We start from the raw sequence: 13,256 nt of genomic DNA on the forward strand, positions 1-13,256 counted from the left end.
GGGTACTCCTGCCTGGAGCCAGCATTATCACTGTTATGAGAGCCATCACCTTTTACAAAAACTATCTGCACTGCAGAAAGAATATGAAATATGAACAGGAACAAACCCAAACAAATATTGGGCAAGGCAGTGGAATCAACATTCATTCTCTGGGAAGTGTGTCTAAAGGCTTCATGACCAAGGAAGGGAGTGCTTTGCAGTGTACTGGAAGAACTGCTGAGCTCGAAGGCTGGTGTCTGTCAGACAACCAGTCTGCCTGAGGTGAGGGGCCATCACGTGACATCTGCACATCTTTCTGGAGGGGTTTTATGTCTGTCTGTGACCTGGAAGAGTACCTGACTTGCGATGAAGGAGGGGAAGCATGTCTGACCCCGCAGATGACTGACCAGCTAACGAGTCCAGAAGAGGGTGGCCCGGAAGAATGAATGTTTGCAAGAGAGTAACCAGAGTTGATCTGAGTCTGCCTGAAAGGTTTTTTTCTGCATTCCTCAGTGTTTCTATGTTTTTGGCCTAACCAGCAAACCCCCTTCCCACAACCACACACCCACCACTTCTTCCCAGCATGCCTGCTCCAGCGACCAACAATAGAAGAGGATGATGGATTTGCGCTGGCTAGCTCGGCATAATTCTTTTTGTCCAAAAATGTTAAAGCTGACAGCGGAAAATGGTTTTGAGAATTAGCACCTAAGTCTCAATGGATGGAACAAAACATTGTATGATTTGAATACTATACATTTTGTAAATTCAAAGGTACCTTCAAAATTTTTCCTCTAGCAATAACATTGTGTTCCCCATCTTCAGTGACACCTTTAAGAATTTTGACCTCCTTACAGCTTTCTGGTAATTTACCTGAAATTAATTGAAACCAATATTATCGAAGAGTACCACAAAATAGGTATCAATTAGATTCATAACAATGAATTAATGTATGCTTGGATGTTTTTTGTTTGAAATATCCTTGCCAAAGTGATGTACAATTCCGGGATACTGAATATAAGAGGAAATAACATTAGGGAATGTAATCGGTTACTGAATAAGCGCATGTGCCTAAAAAGGACATCTTCAAGAGAAAATAACCTTTTTGCAGAACATTTTGCAGATTTAGGGAGATTGCGGAGAGTGAATAAAGAATAACACTGATAAGGAGTGCATTCAAGGAAAGGCTATCTTCCAAGTACATGCTACTCAGCACAAAATGGATAATTCCAGTTTTTCCTGCTGAAAGCACTGTAAGGTAGAACTTTAGCCCAATTGATTCAACAGTTCCCAGAATGCATTAGGTTCTTTTATGAATGGACAGTATTGAAAATGATGTCCTTCATGCCAAAGTAGAAAAGGGGCGGTCAAAGGATTTTTAGAGAAGAAGCATGAGCAAGAAAATCGGGAAGTTAAAGAAGATGGGAGAGAGGCAAGTTGAAGGCAATACTAATTATGAATGCAGTGTTTCAAAATGTAAAATAAAGCACCACTAAAACAAGACATTTGGTTCAATAACTTACAGTTTTTGGAACTGTGACAGGTTCTTTTTTCCTGTGGTTTGGAGTTCACGGGGCAGAGTTGGCTTTCCTGGTCATCGTTTGTTAAGCACTTCACTGACCGGTGCATTGCACCAACACCACAGGTAGCGGAGCACTAAAAATCAAAGGGAGACCTGGCAATGTTTAATGGGTTCACTGTTATTGGCTAGTATGTCAAATGTTTATAATTTCTGCAAATCAGTGGAAGCCTACACAGTCACTACCACTATTATCGGAGTGACATGATAACATTTTAGGCATGTATTGTCTGAATTCCTTGGTTCTATGAGAAATACTCTGAAAACAGTATGAATGAATTACTAGACTGTCCTGATCCAGCCCATCATTTCAACCTCTATGAATGATATTTGCATAAAGTGCCAGCTAACACACTTTTGAGCACACACACCGACCATGGACAATTCTGTCAATAAAGATTGAGAATAGAGAAATAATTGACTGACATGAAAATACCTAGCCATCTACTCAGCATATATGATGAACAAAGGGCAGCTTCATAACTGCAAGCCATTGGAATACCCTCTTAAATGATGAGAGCTTCTCAGTTGATTTACTCTTGAACAGTTTTTATTTTAAGCAGCTGAGCAAGAGCAATGGTTAGATACCTATTCAGTAACAATAATCAATCATAATGAGTTAAAGGTTGTTGGGGCTGTACATAAGTATTGCTTTCTTGAGACGCCTGTGGCATAAGCCATGGAATACATGTATTAATGGATTGACCAACAGTTGAAGTTAGAAAAAAAGCTACTTTACCCAATCCCTGGATGTGGGAGAGCGGTTATGTTGTCACCTATGGAATCAAATACATGCACTCATCTGGCAGCAACAGCACTCCTTGAAACATAAATATTGACAGCGTATGTCCCATTAGCCACTTCTTGCCCTTACTCATGTAAATGGTCATGTTCTTTAGGCTTGTCCTGTCATGTATACCCCTTTTGACATACATTGTCCCATCCACGCGAAAATAACGGTTCTGAACAAGTGACCTTTTACCTAGTAGCTTACTTCTGTCTCTTCGACAACAGGCTCCTAGTATTCTATTATAATCCCTATACCCGACATACATTAAACATTTCCTCAGACACTGCATAATTATTCTGTCTAAAGGTCATCACTTTTCCCATCCTTGGCCAACAGGCCTGCTGTGCATGATCTCATTTGTTTGGAAAAACATTTATGATTGTTTTCAAAACATATCTATTCTAGAAGAAACCCTAGAGTGACCACTTTAGTATACAAGACCCTTATTCCCCCTGAAAATTAGAGGAGAATTCCTTCCAAGCTGACACAGGGTCCTGCATGCTGAATCTTCGACACGCAGTGGTCTGACATCCCTTGAGGTGTCCTCCTAAGAGCAGAGACAGGGTCCTTCATTCTCTACCATCAGGTGAGGATGATGGTTCTTCCCTAGAGGATACTTAGCTATATACATACAAAGCTATACACATCTGCATGCTACACCTACATATTTAGGCTAGGTACATTAAGGAAAATTACGTATGGTGCGCATTACAGGAGTCTGCAAGTGCTACTGTTTTATCTGAACTGTATACGCTCATCTTCTTAGCACTCTTGTAGAAATGTCTCTACTGTTTATTATATTAGTACTAGCGATTTCTTTTGTATGCTTCTGTCTCCTAATTAGTGCAGCAAATATGTTTTACACAAGATTGACACTGGAAGAATAAATATTTATTGAAAACTTCCTGATCGCTATCGTGAGTATTTTCTGAGAATAAGTAAGCACGAGTGACTGAGTGAAAAGTACTGTACTGTTTGCCACGATCCCTGAGGAATCAGGGCTGTTATGTTCAGTGGTTGCCAGAAACTACCTACACCACTGTAAGATACAGGGGGGGTGGTAGTGACACAGTAGAGCTAGCTGGTCTAACGGCTGACATATCCTGTGGGGTGTCTGGAAGTCGTTTGCACACCAAACCCTCAGATTAGGTCATACAAAACATGGCAGTACTGGGGATTCCTAGGAACTACACGACATGGCGCAGCCAACGTTGGTTTGGTTTTTCTATTAACAGTTTAAATCTGAGTAGTTCAGTCGTGCTTTTTCAGAAAGCCCTACTTACATTTTTCAGAGACGTCTGAAGTGGGAAGGGAGATCCACCTCAGCTGAGCAGATATACCCTGTGTATTGGCTGAAGGTTTTAACAGGCTTGTAAGGAAAAAGTTTCCCACATTGTGCAAACCCCCTAATTACTAAAACCTGTATTCTTCTCCTGAGAATGACTGCGTCCATGAGTGGTGGTTTGGGCTTGGGGGAAGACGAACTTGCAAATGCTCTCAACATTACTGAAAATTACAGACATGCAGTAACAATAAAGTTGTTAGAACACAGTGTACCCGCAACAGGTGGCTGTGTTACCTTCGTGATTGAGGCACACAAGGTGTTCTGATCAGAGGTATTCAGTTCTTGCTCATTTTGTTGATCTGTATCATTATTTATAACCACTAGAAATAAAACAGACTTACACTTCCCCAATTCCCAACTCTCCATGATGCTGAAACTGGACATTCACCCAGGTAGCAGGTTTGGACATTAGGTGGTTGAGTGTCAGGGCAGTTTACAGTACTCTGATATCCATATTCATAGTGGTCCTTCCCAGGATAGATTTCGCTGCAGGATACCAGTCGTTGTTTGTAGCCCTTGCTGCATGTTACAGAGCACTGTAAAACAAAGAACATAAGTACTGTAAAACAAAATGCTCAGATAATGTTCAGCAGTCCAGAGGAGCAGGTCCTCATGCCATATCCCCCTGCAGCAGTTCAGTTATTCAGTCCAGCTTGCCCGCAGTTGCTACCCTCTGCTGGCGGTCTACCTACTGCCCTCTGTATGGGCCTCCTCTACTCGTTTCTTGCTGTTTTATCTTTCCTGCTAATTTTTCTGGCCTCAATGTTGCCTTTTTTGCTCGCTTTTCAGCACACTGTTTTGCCCTCTTGTGCTCTGTTTTGTCTTTTATGCCCTCAGTTTTGTCTTTTTTGTTCGTTTTTCGGCCCTCTGTTTTGCCTTTTCTGCTCACCTTATGCCCATTTGTTTTGCCTTTTCCTGCAAGGTTCTTCCCACTTCCCACCATTTCCCTCCTCCCGCTGCTTCCCTCCTCCTACCACCCAGAGCCCAACCCTCTCCCCAGAATCTGCTTAATGGAGGCGGCAGCATGACCCCATTGAACAGGTCTCGGTAAAGGCTTCCCCTGTGATAGTTCTCCTGTCCAGCTTGCCCGCAGTCCACTTTCCTCTGCTGCCTGCCTACCTGTTACCCTCTGTGCATCCTCTGCTAATTTCTTGCTCACTTTTGCATTTTCTGCTTGTTGTTCTGCCCGATGTTTGGCCTTTTCTGCTCGTTTTTCTGCCCTCTATTTTGGCTTTTCTGTCTGTTTTCAGCCCTCTGTTTTGCCTTTTCAGCTTGCTCATTTTTCTACCCTCTGTTTTGCCTTTCTCTGCTTGATTCTTCCCTCTTCCCATCATTTCCTCAAGTCCTGGATTTTCGATGGAGACCTTGCACCCAAGCACCAAGATACCCCCAGGGGTGACAGTGCCATGCTCTACAAATTCTGATTGATTTAAAGATATACTTGATTAAGTCTACCATTGATATGGAAGCCGAGATAGTTCAGCATTAAGAAAGAATCTGAAAATGTTATGACTCTTCAAAAACGTATATTGGACAGAATATATTAATTACAAGGAACACATCTTTTAATATTTGTTTTATTTCTGTTAAAGTTCAGGGCTCTGTCACACCTCAAAAATATTGATTATAATGTTCATTGTTTTCACCCTTTACCCTCTTCCCCCTTTTTTTTCACTTTTGTATTTTTTTCTAGTTCTTACAAAAATCTCTCTGTCTGATGTGCCACTGAAATCAGACAATCAAACAATTTGCACAAGAGATTGTTGGTCACAAGTATGCTTGGTCCTCAGCACTTATACCATCTGACAAAAAGAAATACCAGACAGAGGCACCCAGTTGCAAAAATCTACTGTCCTAAATTGAATACCTGAAAAGTGTCCCTCATATATCATTTGTAAACTGTACAATCTTTCCAAGGGGTATGCTTCTGGGAACACACTAGCAGGATCATCTATAACCATTCTCAACATTTATAAATTAGAGCATTTGGGGTCATCAAGCTCATTAGAAATGGTTGCTTGGGAAGAAAGTGTCTACTCAATTTACAGAAGATCGGATTTGTTTGTAATGAAATACACACCAGTTCTGTTGCATTATATCTCTATGGGTGAAAATAGATTGACTGCTTGTGAATGACAAATGATCATGTTTCTGATTAACTTAAAATAAAACAATTACCTCTTCAATATTCCATTGAGTAGGCTGCCATCCCAAGATTTAATAACTTTAAGTGGAACTTTGACAAGTGCTCAGAAGTGACAAAGAGGCACTGTAGAAGGCTCTATAATACTACTAAATAAAAAAGTAAAGTCAATGACAGCTTTATTGATTTAGAATTACCCTTGACAAAGTCCATCACGAGCTTTTTCAAGAAAATGAAAATAAAACAATTGTGAATTCCCAAAGGACTACTTGTCTAGTAATTTTATACAACAAATATCTGGATAGAAGTGAGGCATAGTCAGGAGAATTGAAAACTGGTGGATTTCCACAAACCTACAACATCTATCAAATATGCTGTACACACATATGGACAATAATGAAACACTGTCAAGGAAGCAACTCACCTCAATTTAAAAAACATTTTTGAAATAGAGATGTAAACAGTCACACTGTTGTGTTTGTCTCTTTATGGATCTCAGTGGGGAGAATAGAATGTAGACGGCTAGGGCCCGGGAGATAGACGAGTGTTGCTATGCTGCATGATGGTGGCTCTCTACTTGTATTGAACTAAAGGAATAGAATCCTCACTTGTGAACTTTTTACGGAGTCGCACCTTCATTTTATTGGCGACGAGTGGGTGCTGTATCATCGTTCGCCACCAGTTTTCCGTGACAGCAGATTTTGCGAAAATGTGGACTGCAATTTATCCGGGCCGGTGTTGGAGGCTCGAAGTGAGAGAAGCAGTGTTGAAGATGAAGAACCATGCCGCATGTTATTGCATAAGACACGAAGGTGGAGTTCATTCTCCATAGCACTGCAGAAAAACAGCATGAAGCTGTGTAGCACGACTTCCCTGCCATTTGAATCAGAGCATTCTTCACGAGTATGTGTGTTGTGTTTGCACGTAGGTGGAGTCACCAGGACCGATGCAGGCTGGATGACGCAGTTAAACATTCTGCATCCCCATTATTAATGGCAATCTTAATTAGGGGAAGATTAGTCTAAGCTTTGTCAGTCAGGGTCATTCAGGGTGCGGCCATATTGGATTGGGCTAATTTGTAAATTAATCCAGAATAATTGTGGCAATAAGTGATTTATGTTACAAAAATGCTAGCAATTTTAGGGATTGTGCCAAATTGTGCTGGGATTGTACTTGCATTTTAACTAATTTGGTTGCTATTTCATTCATTTGAAACAATTTTTAGTAATTTTCTCACATATATTTCATCAGTTTAATCACCGTAGTCTGCAGTAAATCCCTTTTTATTCATGGAAAGTGTCACAGACCCTCCTGTCTTTTTGTCTGTGCCACAGACTTCTCCCATATGCAAGAATCAATGAAAGGAAGCATTCGAGGCATATTTAGATGCCATTGATGGAGAAAAATGTACTAATTAAATAAAAGGATTTTACACATGCACAATTTGGGCCCAGAAGATAGAATTTTAAAAACAACACATTTACAAGTGAAAGTACACCAAGAATGGGCTTCAGGTAAAACGGTAGCCATAGACGTGGTGGACGAATAGGTCTCCGTTATTAAGACTGTAAACAGGAAATTTTCTCCTTCAAGGAATTTTATTTGGAGAGACATAAATTCTTACAAAGAGCCCAACAAAATGGTGAATCTATTGTTGATTTTGTGTCAGCTTTACATCAACTAGCGATCATGCGCAAATATAGAGAGTTCAAAGATGAAATAATTTGTGACCAGCTAATCTAAAAAACTCACACCAAGAACATCTAAGAAAGACTATTTTTTACAGTTGATCCTAGTCATGAAGTGGTGATCACTAAAGCCAGGGAAGTGGAGAATTCGGATGCATACTTTAAAGAATTATCTGGCAATTGTGATACAAGCACTTCTAAAGTTTTGAATGCCTTACAAGCAAAAGATGGGCGTAAACACATGAAGAAGTCCACCTTTGTAGAGGGAAAATGAAATAAAAGTGATGACATTGTGTGCTTTAGATGTGGAAGTCAGAATCACGTAGCTTCAGCGAAATGTCCCAGCACTGTCTGCCACATATTATAAATAGAACTGCAAAGGGCATTTTGCGAGGGTTTGCCCGAACACACAAAAATCGGTGGTATCTCATGTAGATGAAACCACATTTGATAATAACAATAGTGATATGATTTTAACAGTCACTTTAAATGATAAGGATGTTGCTGGAGTTGAGTTGGATGAAGCAAAAGAAGAAGATGCAGTAGGAGAGTTGAAACTTGAGCATAGGAAACCACTGCTATGTAATGTAGTAAAAAAATTGTGTGAGACTGTATGTCCGATGGCAGATTCAGGGTCTCCTTTCACGGTAATCACTCCTGAAATTGTTTTCAAAATTCAAACCAATGAAACTTCAACCATGTGTGCTTATGATGGGAAAGAATTGAAGTAGAAGGGCAATGTAATGGTTTATTCGAATTTTATGGGAAATCCGCACATGGGGTGGTGTTTGTGGCAAAAAAGGGTTTGAATTTGTTGTGATGGCATGAACAAGGTGAGTTGGATATGATTCTTGACCCTAATCACCCTGATTGTGTGATTTCGAGATCTAAGTAAATGTCTATATGCATAACTGTGTCTCCTGTAAACAAGCGGATTGAAAAGTTCCCCAGATTATTTACGGCATGATTAAGGAAGTTGAGAGGTTTGAAACACAGAATCATATTGAAAACCAGTTCCAACCCTGTGGCATATAAAGTGCAGAGAGAACCCCAATCTTTGAGGGCAGATCTACGAATGGAACTACACAAACTGTGCGATTTGGACGTGATTAAACCAATTGAAAGCACAGAATGGCTAGCACCTGTGATTTTAGCACATAAGAGTGACAATGCCTTACGTTTATGTGTTGATTTGCATGAAATCAACCAAAATAATTGGGTGGCTAGAGAACCCTTCCCAACGTCAGTGAGATGTTAAGTGCATTGCAGGGAGCAACGATATTTACCATGTTAGACATGTCAGCAGCATACCATCAGTTGATTCTGAGTAAGAAGTCGAGACACTTGGCCACATTTGTAACTCTTTCCATTGCAAATGAATGCCCTTCCGACTTGCATCTGCTTCATCGTTGTTTCAAAGATTTATGAAGATTTTCAAAGATTGTGAGGGTGTCCTATACTTCCGGGGCGGCATATTGATATTTGGTCTGACTCTTCAACAGCATGTTATGCGTTTGGACAGGGTGTTGCATATTCTGCAGGACAAAGGAGTAACTTTGAGGGGAGACAAGTGCAAATTTTGACAATCTGGGGAGGATTACTTAGGATGCCCATTATCCAAAGAGGGTGTCAGTCCCAAGGTGAAGTTGCTTAAAGCTATTGAGGAAACTCCCATTCAGGATAATAAAGTTCAGCTGATATCTTTCCTGGGGTTGGTTGAGTTTTACTCAAAATGTATTTCCCATTTTGCAGACAAAACCTGCCCCCTCAGGGGTTTATTAAAGAAGTGTGCCTCATTTTTGTGGGGTGTGGAGTACCAAGTTGCTTTTGACAAAGTACATTCTGACATTGTATCAGCAGGCCCTTTGAAGTTATTTAATCCAAGAATTAGTAGCATCATAGTTACCAATGCTATCATCTGTGAATTGGGTGCTGCGCTCATGCAGAGGAGAAGTAATGGTAAGGAGGATGTGGCTGCCTTCGCTTCCAGAGCACTTTGGGATGCAGAGCATAACTACTCCACCATAGAAAAAAGAAGCCTTGGCCCTTTGGTGGGGAACACAGTATTTTCGTACATATGTGTGGAGAGTTTCTTTTTTTAAAAGAACGGATCACTATCCTCTGATTGTATTATCCAGCACAAAAGGGGGTGATAAGGCTTCTCCCAGGATTGTCAAGTGGAAAATCGGTTGCAGGAGTTTAATTATAACGGAGTATGTTCCTGGCAAGAAGAACGTGATTGCTGATTTCTTTTCCAGAATGCTCTTAGATGTTTCAGATGTAGTGGTGGATGATAGTGAAACTGTATGTGTAGCATATTCCAGCAACAATGTGTTGAGCAGGGGTTTGGAAGAGAGTGTATGGAGAGAGAACTAAACAAAGATCATCTTCTCTGTGAAGTCATGAAGTGGATCGTACGGGGTGGCCCAATACTAGGAGATTGGAAGAGAAATTCATGCATATGGCCATGTGGCCACATATTTAACATATGAAGATGGACTGCTATGTAGGGTGGGACAGCTGGTAGCACCTACAAGTTAAAAACGAAGAATTTGGGAAATGGCACATGAAGGTCACATTGAAATAAGAGGAATGAAGCGTGGGGTGTTAGAGGACTTTTGGTGGCCAGGGTTAGACAAATCTATTTAGTGTTTCGTGAGAGTCTGTGGTTCATATGTCGTAAGTGAAAAAATCTTTGGTGACTGAACCCACCCCGGTGAACCCGGCGCACTCCCCTTTGATACCGTGACGAACATGGCATTGGACATAGCTAGCCCCATGAACATTTTGGGAGAGAATCACAAGCTCCCTATTGTGCTCATGGAAAATATATGTCAAAATGGCCTGAAGTTGGGTGTTGCAAGTAATGTGTCCTCCTCTTCAGTCATTCAATTTTTAAACAAAGTATTTGTATGGGAAGGGCACACAGTTGGTGACAGAAGAAATTGAATTATTTTTATATTCTCAAGGTATCAAACATATGAAAACATCCCTTTATCATCCTAGGAACAATGGTCTAGTCAAATGCTTCAACCGCACATTGGAGGACCAGTTGCGGTTGGTAACTGTCAACAACTTAAATTGGAAGAATGTGGTGGATGACATGTTGTGGGCGTATAGGACAGCCCCCACTTGCTCTCAACAGGGGTCTCTACTTTTAGCTCATTACACTTGTAGGTGGAAAAGCACACCTTGAAGAGTTAAGCCAAAGTCGTAAGTTACGCAACATTCACACTCTGCATTGCCCCATACAAGCGACAAAGTGCAATATTTGTATTCCCACTGAAAATAATTTTGCAGTGTATTACAGGTATTCAAATTTATTCCTTGAAACTTTCCAATCTGCAGACCAATTTGTATGATTTCATACATTTTGCAATATGTCGCAAAACAGAGAAATCACAATCAGGAATTGATTGACTTACTAAAAGGTCAATCTTTGATAGAGATTGTATGGTCCTCGCTAAACTCATACCTTCAGAGTCTCCAAAATAAGATGAAAATATATTGGTATGAAGGGTTGATCGACAGAGGTTAGATGTCTACCACATGAAACTGGTCTCCTCGAACATTTGGGGAGGACTCAACTTCTCTCCTCTGGTCGATCAGTTTTTATGTGATGCAGCATGCTACATCATTTACCCATTACCTAAGTACGATTTTCTGTGTGCAGTACAACAAAATAAAACAGCTTCTTCTAAATGTACACCTTGTAATGAACTCGTATGCTTGAGTGTAGATTTACAAGCATTGATCATTTGTATAAATTCACAGTACTTTGACATGAAAGCTGTGTGAATCTTACCTTTTTCAGCGTACTACTAAGAACTTTAAGTGACATTTGCTATTTCCTCAATGTAGAGTTGTATGGGCATGTCAACTCTTAACATTTATTTCATTTTCTCTTTGTTATCCACAGAATGTAAATGTAAATGTAAATGTGCTGGACTTGTAAAGCGCACAGCTGCCCGTGAGCGTCCCGGCGCTTGCTTAGGGAACCCGTCCTGGTATTCCTCTGTGAGAAACCCCGGCAGGGTGTCCACAAGGTGAAAGCCAGGCATCCCGCCGCGAGGGGCCGTAGTGGAGATTAAGCAAGCTATTGCCCAGAGTTGCAGAGTGTGACCCCGTGAGTTGAGTAGGCACCAGAGCGAGAATTGTCGAGTCCGTGGAATTTTTGAGCCCGAGACCCGCCAAGGCGGGGAATCGAACCCTGGTCCACGGTCAATCTCAGCTTCCGGGTCTGCCGCCTCTAACCACTGAGCCACGCTTCTCCACAGAGAAAAGCCGTTCTCCTACACATGCACAAAGTTTAGGGTTTCCTATCACTTTGCACCAAGAAACAGGAGTTATTCAAAGTCCATTGTATGACCATTTGCAGGTGCTCAGAAATTCACAAGGTAATGGGTGTTCACAATCTCTCAAGGCAAACAACCCACTCAACAGCCTTTGCATGGTGTTTACTACTGCATATTTGTATGCAGATGTTGCGTTCAGTTACACAACAGTGAAGCCCATTTACATGCGGTGCCCTTTTAATGATACCTGACAGGTGTAAATACATTGATTTTCAACGGTTAAACTAAGTGTACAGCTGCAGATGGCTTTGTGAATGGGGTCAGTTCTGTGTGATATATATATATATATATATATATAGATCTTCTAGATGGGCCCTTACCAATTTCCAATGTTCACTCATTTCACCTCTCTGCAAACCAGTTCTGGTAAATTACATACAAAAGCAAAGTCTTCCAGCACAAGCTCATTTTTAGTGATTTACCATGCTTTCCTTGCAATTTACAATTATAGATAGAAATTTCTATAAAGGTTGTAAATAATGTTATTTATAAAAAAAAAGAAAATATTATAAAGAAAACCCATGAACCTTTAGATTATGGACGTACTAGGTTTACAAATGTTAGTAAATTCACCGATTTTTGTAGGTTTACACATGGAAATCAATGATTTTAGTAGATTTCCAGGAACAAGCCTCCTGTCCTGCCACAACGCATAGTGAATAAAGTGCATTAAATGTTCTCATCACAGAAAATATTCTTCCTATGCAGGAATTTTTCCAGACACCCCAGTGAAATATAAGTATGTTCCTGCCTCCTTCTAGATGTGCATTACCTCAGACCATTCCCCTGTGATCCAGACGTAATCACATGGTTGTAAACTGCAGGTCTCCATGTCAGGTGGCTTCATGCTAGCATCACAGCGTACGCTGTCCTCTTCTCCTCCATCTTGATTCAAACAAAGCACTTCTCGATGCCGGGAGCCGACTCCGCAGGTTTTAGTACACTGCAAAAAACAAGAACAAAACATTGATTTATGGGAACAGTTGCTTACTTCTCTTTCTACCTATCCATGATCCACTGTCCACTTCTGACGGATGTACGTTGTTACAACGCAGGTTGTAACAACGCATACCTTTACCACGCGGCCGCTACAACGCAAGTCGTTACCACGACTTGCGTTGGAGGGCGCGGATTTAGGATTTTTATAATTTTATATTCCAACACCAGTCCCCGTGGATACTAGGGAAGGTGTTGGAATATACATTTATAAAATTCCTTATCCCACAGCGCCCTCCAGCGCAAGTGGTGGTAACGACTTGCGTTGTAACGGCCGCGTGGTAAAGGTACCGCGTAGTAAAAAAGACACCTTCTTTGTGACCCTTCTGATTTGAACACAAGAACCACATTTAGAAGAAGGACCCCTCTAGGCACTTTTGCTTT

The 13,256-nt window shown here is 40.9% G+C and overlaps 1 protein-coding gene across 1 annotated transcript in view; it reads right to left on the reverse strand.

The window, feature by feature from the left end:
- The window catches only part of ADAMTS9 (ADAM metallopeptidase with thrombospondin type 1 motif 9), a 934,075-nt gene that overhangs the window by 93,131 nt on the left and 827,688 nt on the right, over positions 1-13,256 (reverse strand). The window contains 4 exon segments of the mRNA XM_078661546.1: positions 755-849; positions 1,500-1,632; positions 4,032-4,226; positions 12,649-12,819. Of these exon segments, the coding sequence (XP_078517672.1) occupies positions 755-849; positions 1,500-1,632; positions 4,032-4,226; positions 12,649-12,819 (594 nt within the window).

Source organism: Lissotriton helveticus, chromosome 9 (genome assembly GCF_964261635.1).
Source record: "Lissotriton helveticus chromosome 9, aLisHel1.1, whole genome shotgun sequence".
Taxonomy (NCBI): Eukaryota; Metazoa; Chordata; class Amphibia; order Caudata; family Salamandridae; genus Lissotriton; species Lissotriton helveticus.